Here is a 9,409-nt window from a genome sequence, read left to right as displayed (position 1 = left end):
GACTATCATTTTCGAGTAATCAGAAAATGTCTCCCCAGAGTAATAGTCTTTGCTCTGACTGCTGAAATTAATGAGGCTTCCATTGATGTGATTATCTGTCCTGAGGATCGTCAATATATGAAAAATAATTGACAAATTAAATTACAGCAAATTCTTGGAAACTTGAGTTTTTGTTAAAAACACTTTCTTAGTTTTTTTTTTCCATGTAACAAAAACAGAGGTTTCAAAGTTTTTGCACAAGCAGATTCAAACTAAGTTGGGTAAGCTTTATTAAATTTGCAGACACATTTAGAGCTCATCACTGTAAATTCTTCTCCATTGTTGTACAGGAAACAACCAGTTACTTATAAAGCAACTGGACTACATGTCAACATAGGCACATCAAAGGCACAGCATTGACCATGAAGCCATTTCACATCGCTAACACATGACACAGTGACCTATAGGATTGCATTTAACATGATGGTGCCGTTTTGCTATGATTATGTTCGCTATTGTTAAAAAAAAAATCCTTTTATGATACAGTTGCCTGCTCATTGGTAACAAACTCAAAGTGGAGAATAAGTGATTCAAGCATTGTTTTCAAAAATGAATATTAAAAAATAAGTAACATTTCATATACACAAAGGTACAAACTTTAAATAGAACAGTTAATGTGGATTACAGTAAAATTAGACACGTCTGACATGTAACATACAGTAAGTCCAGTGAACAGTAGCCTTTGTTTATTCACAGATTTAATCATCCAACTGTTGTAAATTCAAAAATATTTCTTTAGTTAAAAAAAAGAAAAAAACCCTCATCATAATAATAATTCAGAAGCAACACAATAGTTGTCAAAATAAAAGTAATAACCCAAGGCTGTTTAAACCATCATGCTATTATCCACTCTGTATAGTTCAATTATCAATTCCCATTTAAACTATTATTAACTGTATTACTGTCTGTGTTACCTGTGTGTGTGTGTGTGTGTGTGTGTGTGTGAGGGAACAGTTTGCAGTAAAGTGCACGTAAAGCAGCATGTGTGTGCTGAGAGAGTGAGAACAGAAGGGACAGCTGTGGTTTTGTTGTGAGGCGAGCTGCCCGTTGCTCACTGCAGGGTAACTGTGAAACAGTCGGGGTCTAAAAGGGACCTTGTCCCTGCTCCCTGCTGGGCTGTCCTGTCCAAATCTGTTATAGTGTTCCCCGTCTTTGTTCAGTAACTAAGTGCTCCCCACTCAGGAGTTTAAAACCCCCTTTTTCTTGCTAATGCCCCTCGCGATGTGTTGTCATTATGGAGCTGGTCAACAAAACGCTTGCAAATCTTAACAAGCATATGTCACAAACCAAGGTGCATTTTAAAATGACAACGTTCTACATTTACTGTGCAAACTCCAGTTCAAAAGAATGGAGGTCACTGATTATCATGGAAACATCATATCCGTTTGAGCCAACTGTGTAAACATGTTATTACATATTAATCACTAGATGTTTCTTTAGTCATCTTTCAATTGCACTTGAGTAAAAATACATGGACTTATCTAAACACTAACACACACAAGACAATCTACAAAATGTTATAAATGATGTCAGTCATCTGAACTCTTGCTTAGTGAGAATCATTGCCAACGGTTCATCAGTAACCATCACGTCGGCTCCTCCACCCTCAGTCTCGAGCGCAGGCTCCGGTCGGAGCAGGAAGGCTGAGCCAGGCTCCTTTGGCTGTGGTTCTGGCCTGGACTGTGATTCAGCCAGGGAGGCAGGGAGGGGGGAGAGGCCAGGCTCGCATTAGGAGGAGGCCGTCTCCATAGTGGACAGAATACGGACCACCTCGGTTCTCTGTGTGGGAGAGATGTGCTGGGTCATGTGCACGATGGAATCCATGGCCACCTCTGGATTGGCTTGAACGAGGCTGAAAACAAAGAGAAAACAACGTCAGCGTGACGCAGGGAAAAGCTGGACTTCACGTCTGTTTGTCAGCTGACAGACGGAGGTAAAGACTCTTCACCTGCGAATCTGCTTGAGGATGTGATCGCGGCGGATGTACTTGATGTTCTCGTCGATGACGGACCGCGCGCCCTCCTCTTCAGCTAACTGCCTCTCCAGCCATCCCACCACCTCTTCGTTGTTGTCCCACAGATAGGCCTGAAAAATGCAGGGAGGGGGAGGAAGAGTCTCTGTGAGCCAGACTCTAGTACTTCTTATGGTGTGTGTGAAAAAATGTAATAATAAAAAACTAGGAAACAATGAAAAGTTGCATTTTAAGTATTTCATAAAACAGATAATAAATATATGTCAACAGAGGAGATGGACAGGCGTAAAGTGGAGCTGATCTGTTGACTGGACCTGATAGGAAAATTAGTATTCATGAGGGCTGGCATCTCTGATCCCAAACAAAGCCAGGCTGGAGGGCTTAGCTAAGATTTGGGGGTGGAGGGGTTTAATGGGCTCTTGCCTTTTTTATGAACAGTCCTGCTTGAGGTCCGCAAGAACATTTAATGCCCTTATTAATCATTTTTAATCTGTTTGCTTTTAATTAAGAAACAGTGTGTTGCTCTCCTATCTGCACGTGCCAGGGCTGTGATTAATTGTGGCTTAAGACAGCCAGTCCTGATTGGGATAATATATTAGCTAACAAGAGGGCCACATCTTAGGAGATCTCCAGCGCAGGGCCGCTTCATGTCACCCCTGCTGCTGGTCCCCTGAGCCTGAACCGGGCCGCGACGAACCGTTTTTATGTATCTCTGAGCGGCGTTTGTTTTCATTAACTGCCGGTCATCAGTTCATCTTTGTTTAATCACGATGATTTAACGGAGAAGATTTCTTCTTCTTCTTCTTTAACTGGTGGATAAGAGACGGAGTGTGAGGATAAAGAAACAGCCTCTGATCATTCCTGGGGCTGAGAAAGTGTAAACTGAGAACGAGCACACGTCAGATTTGAGTTCACAATGAGACATTTAATACTGGCCTGAGAGAACACAGTTATTAAGCCTCACTCAAGTACTCACCACAAACAACTGGGTATAATGATGAAAGGTTCACATTCAATCTCTCGGCTTAACAACATTTTATAACGCAAGATGTCTGGAGTCATTTTATGGTCGTTTGACTTTGTGAAACTCTTCAGTGCAAACGGCCACTTCAGCTGTGCTGGAGAAGCTGCACTAACTGACTTCTGTTTGTCGACTGACGGGAGGTGAAACAGCAGAGTAAGTGTACTGTAGGTTTAAAATAGACGCGAGATGAATAAACTATAAGAGCAATGATATTTCTAATTCTAATTCTGTGTGTTGCTTTAAACTCTGAAGTCCTCAAACCTCAAATTCACAGGCTGGTAAATTCGATCAGATACATGACTTTTACCTTGACAGCTCCCTCGGCCTCCACGAACCAGCGGCGCAGCATGGCCTGGATCTGGCCGTCCGTCAGCTCGCTGTTGGCCGCTTGGATCTTCCTCTTCACCGTGTCCTCCAGCAGCAGACGCCGCAGACGCCAGTAGAAGAACTGACGGGACGTTTGCCATTCCAGGACATCCTGAGGAAGACAAAAGACGAGAATGAAGAACTGCCTTCGCCCATGTTTGAAATGTTATTAGATACATGTACATATATATGTACATGTATTTCATATTGTTAATTTAAGGTGGAATATGGATCATTTCCTTCCTGTGCCAACCCATACCTGGGATGTCACACTGAGGCAGAGCTCACTGAGGAAATGAACTGTACTAGCTGAAAGATCTGCTTTACATGTAGCTGTTTATTTTCTCACACACTCTCAGGTTCAAAAGCAACTCACACAAGATGAGAGACTCTGCTTTAAAACAAATACACTCAATGTAAAGGACTAATGATGAAGATGAATCTGTTCATTTTGTTGTGTATTTCTCAGTGGGTTTCTCTGCTGATGAACCGGAGATGAACGTACACATCAGTTAGTGCTGATCTGTAAGTCTCTCCAGTCCTTACTGTGTGTAAAAACTCCCTGACTGCCATCCATCCGTGAAACACCCTTCTGGTCATGTGAGGAAAGTGTGTGTGTGTGTGTGTGTGTGTGTGTGTGTGAGAGAGAGAAAGATGGGGCTGGGGAGGCACAGAATGAGATGGGGCCCGCCCGAGGCTGCTCTGTGGTTGCTAAGGTGATTGACCAGGGTCATCAGAAGATAATTATGAGGACGAATCTCACAGCCTGGTGAGACCAAACATTATTCACCAGGCAGGTGCAGCAGCAGCGAGACTGATACTCCCCTCTGGGCTTTTCAGGTGATTCACTTACACATTACGTTCACACTGCAGAAATACATGCACAAGACAGCTTTAAAAAAGATTAAAAGAAGAGAGAGAAAGAAAAATAGTTCTCACCGTGATAACGCCCTTCTCTTGCATGCGACCTGGGGTGTCATGGAGGTCTGCAAACTGCACAGCCACCTGGTGGTAGATGGGCAGGAGAAACTCCTCCCGCTCCTTCAGCTTGGTCTCCAGCTCTTTACGATCAGGGGGGCTCAGCTCTGGAGTTCCTGTTGGGAGTTTCAAAATAATACAATAAAACATCATCGGTCATATATCTGCATGTTTAACTACAGGGAAAGAATATTTTTTTGGCGTTCCCTTATAGTTCCACGTTCCACATGCAGCTGTGAGTTAACTCATTTAGCTTTTTGTTCTAGAGCACCCCCCCAAACCCCTGGCTGCTGTCACTAAAGACTGATTTCTGTCAATTCCAATCTGTAAGCCCCCCCCCCCAGTAAACCTCCATTCCACCAGTTCGCCCAAAGCAGCGAGCCCCACATGGCATCGGACCATAGTTCCTCTGAGCCCTGAGTGAAATCAATAGCCTGCTCAGGAGTGACAGAGCGCTGGTGATTGATCTGAGCAGCCTGTGATTGACACATCTCCCTGGGGGCTGCAGCGAAGATGATACAATCAGCACCGAATAAAGAACAACAGTGAAAGCACACACATGCTCCCGCCTGATATATTGCTCCTTACTACATCAAACCTACAAGTGAGAACAAAGCTGAGGGGGACAATCACCCAGAAACACCTTTAATTTGAATTGAACTGGAAGACTCACCCAGTCGTTCAGCCAAGCCCGTGTAGACCGGATCGACTCTCCTCATAGTCTTCACCAGGTCCTTCCTCCTAAACTTGATCTCCACGGTTCCTTCAGGCTCCAACACTCCACCTCTGGAGACCACAATCATTCCACTGAACTGAGCTGCTTTGATAAAGACAATTCTTAATCTGTCCTTTTTTTTTCTGTCCCACTCACCGGCTGTCCTTGTCTGCGTACATCTCCATGTGACGAGGGTTGATGGTGGGATCGATAACCACCCAGGAGCCTCCCCTCAGCTCAGCCTGCGGGGGAATATAAACCAGCACCGGCTGCTTGTATTCCCTCAGTCCATCCACAATGTAGGCCCCGAACTTCAACACCTGGTCGTACATGTCTAAGAAGGAAACATTCTCAAATGAGATGCTGAAAATAACCCAGATTGACTCATTGCTGTGGAAGCAGAAGTACCTTTCATTCCTCCAGAGAAGCCCCTCCAGTTGGCAAACACGATGAGAGGGAGGCCTTCTCGGTTCAGGTCCTTAATGGCCTGAGCGGTTTTGAAAGCAGAATCTGGGAACCACACCTGTCCCGCCTGCTGGATAATCTGGACATACACATCAGACAATCTGCATCAGTGTCTGTAAACGTCTGAATACCTGAGAGTTCAACCACCGGCCGAGCCCTTACCTTCGCCTCCGAGTCCAAATTGGCCGGATCAGCTGGGATTGACAGCTCCACTGACCTGGTTTCCACAGCAACCACTCCAGTTGGTATCCCACCCAGTCTGTGGAGAGAGGCCTTTCATCAGCACTGACATCCTCTCCATCTTATAATGGCAGGATAATGATCTATGTTGTAAACAGGGTCACAGGCGGGTCTCTTACCTGGCTCTGCCCACCACCACACTCTGAGCCCACGGCTGCATGATCTCCATGAAGGAGCCGTGGTCGAAGAATCCGTTCTGCCAGGAACCTTTTGGAGCTTTATATTCAGAGAGGAGTGAGAGCAGTGAGACAGAGAGTAGAGAGGTGAATCAGGAGAGAAGGTGGAGTTAATTACTGCCAAATGGAACTGCAACAGAAAACAAGCTTTCTACTTTTTAAAGCTGCATGCAGCCCGAGGTTGTGTGTTTTTTTTTTTTTTTACTTTGAATCTGTAATCTTGGCAGCAACCATGATGGATGACTGTATGAGGAGGCTTGCTCAGCTCTTTTACTGCCTGCACACCCTGAGAAACAAGCCCAGTCTATGAGGTTACCATTCAATTAAGCCTTGCCACTCATCACTACCAGAGACGTTGACTGGCTTCCCACACGGTCCACCAATCTCCGTGCTGTCCCAGGCTGCTGTAATTACACTGATGTGGAACCTGCTCCGTCCTAACCTGCACTGTAAAACACGCCGCATCCATTGTGGTGCTAATCGTCATGTTACCTTCAGCTCTGTGATGTTAGGCTTCACTGTTTCTCTCCTGGTTTCTTAACAGCCTCTCTCTAGTAATGAGCTGTTTCAACATTTAACCCAGCGGATATCAGGCCGAAGCAGAAAATCTCTGCATTTCACATTTCACTCTACAATATCACACAAGGAGAAAAAAATGGACTGTACAACTGCTGATGAAGCATTCTGTATGTAAATGATCAGCAGAGCAAATATAGTCTGTGTATAAATCATCATCATAGTTACATACATGATATTACATAAGGCCAAACAATGTATTTTAGCACAACTCATGATATGATGCTGCTTCCCTATTGTTCATTTTTGGAATAAAGAAAGACTTAAGGATGCAAATAACAGCTGTTTTCATTATCAATTAACATTAATTTTAATATTAATATTGATTAATATTAAACAAGTCAAACTGTCTAAAAAGTGAGAACCATCGTTCTCGAAGCAAAAGTCCAAAACACAAAGATATTTAATTCATAATAGCATAAAAAGAGAGAAAAGTGTTTGAAAAGTGATATAAAGATGAAAGAGTAGCCACTGACTCTGGCTGGGACGTCCTGCTAACATCCAGCGAGGGTCATACGGAGCCTTGGTTGGAACAAACTCCACTGATCGATCTATGGGATCCTTGGCACTGAGGATGGGCACTGGACTAAATTTACACTGAGGAAAGAACATTTTTTCATAAAAAAAAAAACATGAAGGTGAGTTCACTTGAATGAATTCAGGATGCAGCTTCTTAGTACAAAACAACTGCTGGATTACCTTGGGCATGAAGGACAGCCACTGCAGAAGAGTGAAGACTCCCTCAAAGTCATCACACACAGTGCAGTGGGTCACGCCGTTGTTGTGCATGATCTGAATTCCACCGAGCTGGTTGTTCGATGTGTACACTTCTCTGCCCAGCACCTGGAGATGGACAAAGACAAAGGTGTGGATTTTACATAAAAAAGAACATCATAATATTAATAGTACTTTGATGAATAGTTTCAACATTCAGCTCATTATAAAAAAAAAAGGCCTCCATGTTTCAAACACACAGAGTCACAAACAGCAGTAAACTGTTGCCGTGTTGGTCTAGAAACTTTCTTCAAAATGAGAGCAGCAGTTTTCTGCCCAGTTGAATCGTGGGAAGATTTTCCCTGTACAAGCTTCCTCTCTCTGGCCTCCAACGGCGCCAACAGAGTTAATCTACTGTTTGTGTTGTGCAAACAGAAGGTGTCGGCACCAGGTTTCTGCTGTGTGGAGCCGTGGATCAATGAGCTCGCACACAGACGCAGACATGTCAGGCAACAGCACAGACCCTGCATTACATTCCCCCACTGCGCTGTCAATACAGGTGATCAGCAGCCACACATCTCTCTATCGCAGCGGTCACAGGTGGGTGGCAGTACCTGCCGCTCTTCCTGGCTGTGAATTAACACTTAAATCCTCACTTCATGCTCATGCAGCGGCCGCCTCTGTACTGGCTCACACTCCCCGTCGCGTGCTTTATTCTGAATACTCTGACATGGAAGGTGCAGAACAATGTCTGCCCTCAAAACTGACTCTGCACCAACCTGAAGCCATAAAAGCTCACACCCAGCCCACCCTATTTTCATAAGCAGCTTAGAACAGGTGGCAGGGCCCTGACATGGTTCCATAAAAATCAGAGAGGAGCTCAATCCTACCCTCCACTCTCACCTTTTCAGCCATCATTTACTTTCTTTATTACCATTACTGGTTATGTATCTGGCTACAAATCTAGGGCACTCTCCTAAAGCTGTCAGGAAAGCCTGCGGCCCCAAGAAACATTGCAATCACCTTGACATACACAAAACCCCGGCGCCCGCGGCCGTTGCCGGCTTCATTAAGATTCCACAGCAGAGAGAAGAGGATGGGACGTAGGAGGAGGAACAGAGGGAGATGACTGGGAGGATGAAAACGAAGGGCTAACTGGATGTAACAGCTCACTGGGGTATTTGTGCTAGTAGTTACTACCCAGTCCCCATGAAAATATAAGAGCTTTCTGGCAGCTAATGAAATGACGATCTCTGGGTGGCAGCCTCCTGCTCTCCATTAAGTTTCAGTTAATAGCCAGGAAACCACATGATAAACGAGCAGAGAAAAAAAAACAGCCCACTTCTTCCCTGTGCTGCTGAAATCACTACGAATTTCATATACACACAGGAAACAGTCGACTGCAATACATGGCCTACACAATGTAGACACTTGTCACAGACCGTTACCACGAGTCGAATCGCACAAATACAGCTGAACAACGGGGCATCTAAAAACAATTGAGCCTCCGCTGAATAGGTAAGTCATTATTGGGCCATTGACATGATTTGTCATGTTGCAATCCATCATGTAATTTGAAATGGAGTCATCTTAATTCACTGACAAGGACAGAGAATGGAAAGCAGGACAACAGGAGGTAGTGAAGCATGTAGAGACACACACACACACACACACACACACACACCAACTGCATTCAGAAAACAATTTACCTCAGCAAAACTTCATTTTGATTAAAAACAAATGATATGGGTGTCCTGCATTGCAGCCTCCGGCGTGTCACTCTATTTCTATGCAAATACAACTTCATGGTTTGCTTTCAATTATTCTGCTATGAGTGGCAGGCGGGTCTGTCGCTGGGATCGGAGAGGCAATCCTAGCAGAGGAGGGAGCGAGGCAGGAGGGGGCAGGAGGAGGCCTGATCGCCGAGTTGGAACAAGCAGCGAAATCATACTACACTTTTCTAATTTCTTCTCTTTGATACATAAACACACATTTCTTCCCTGTCAAACTGGAGTTTGTGTTAATCTATAAAAAAACAAGACTGTACAGTACCAGCTACAAAAAGTTTTACACACACACACACACACACACACACACACACACACACACACACACACACACAGCTCCTTTCCAGATCTGTTTGC

The 9,409-nt window shown here is 44.5% G+C and overlaps 1 protein-coding gene across 10 annotated transcripts in view; it reads right to left on the bottom strand.

The window, feature by feature from the left end:
- Positions 1-252: 252 nt before the first annotated feature.
- Positions 253-9,409, bottom strand: part of acaca (acetyl-CoA carboxylase alpha) — a 30,854-nt gene continuing 21,697 nt past the window's right edge. For all 10 annotated transcript variants that reach the window (XM_056396640.1, XM_056396646.1, XM_056396639.1 and 7 more), the window contains 11 exons: positions 7,251-7,394; positions 7,028-7,148; positions 5,919-6,015; positions 5,722-5,818; positions 5,503-5,638; positions 5,251-5,428; positions 5,053-5,165; positions 4,341-4,495; positions 3,343-3,513; positions 1,988-2,124; positions 253-1,891 (listed from right to left, as the gene is read on the bottom strand). In XM_056396640.1, coding sequence (XP_056252615.1) covers positions 1,768-1,891; positions 1,988-2,124; positions 3,343-3,513; positions 4,341-4,495; positions 5,053-5,165; positions 5,251-5,428; positions 5,503-5,638; positions 5,722-5,818; positions 5,919-6,015; positions 7,028-7,148; positions 7,251-7,394 — 1,473 coding nt within the window. In that variant the 3' untranslated portion in view covers positions 253-1,767. The remainder of the gene's footprint in view (positions 1,892-1,987; positions 2,125-3,342; positions 3,514-4,340; positions 4,496-5,052; positions 5,166-5,250; positions 5,429-5,502; positions 5,639-5,721; positions 5,819-5,918; positions 6,016-7,027; positions 7,149-7,250; positions 7,395-9,409) is intronic.

This window comes from Seriola aureovittata, chromosome 15 (assembly GCF_021018895.1).
Source record: "Seriola aureovittata isolate HTS-2021-v1 ecotype China chromosome 15, ASM2101889v1, whole genome shotgun sequence".
NCBI classification, from domain to species: domain Eukaryota; kingdom Metazoa; phylum Chordata; class Actinopteri; order Carangiformes; family Carangidae; genus Seriola; species Seriola aureovittata.
Note: the sequence above shows the minus strand (reverse complement) of the source record. Positions and strands in the feature narration are given on the sequence as shown.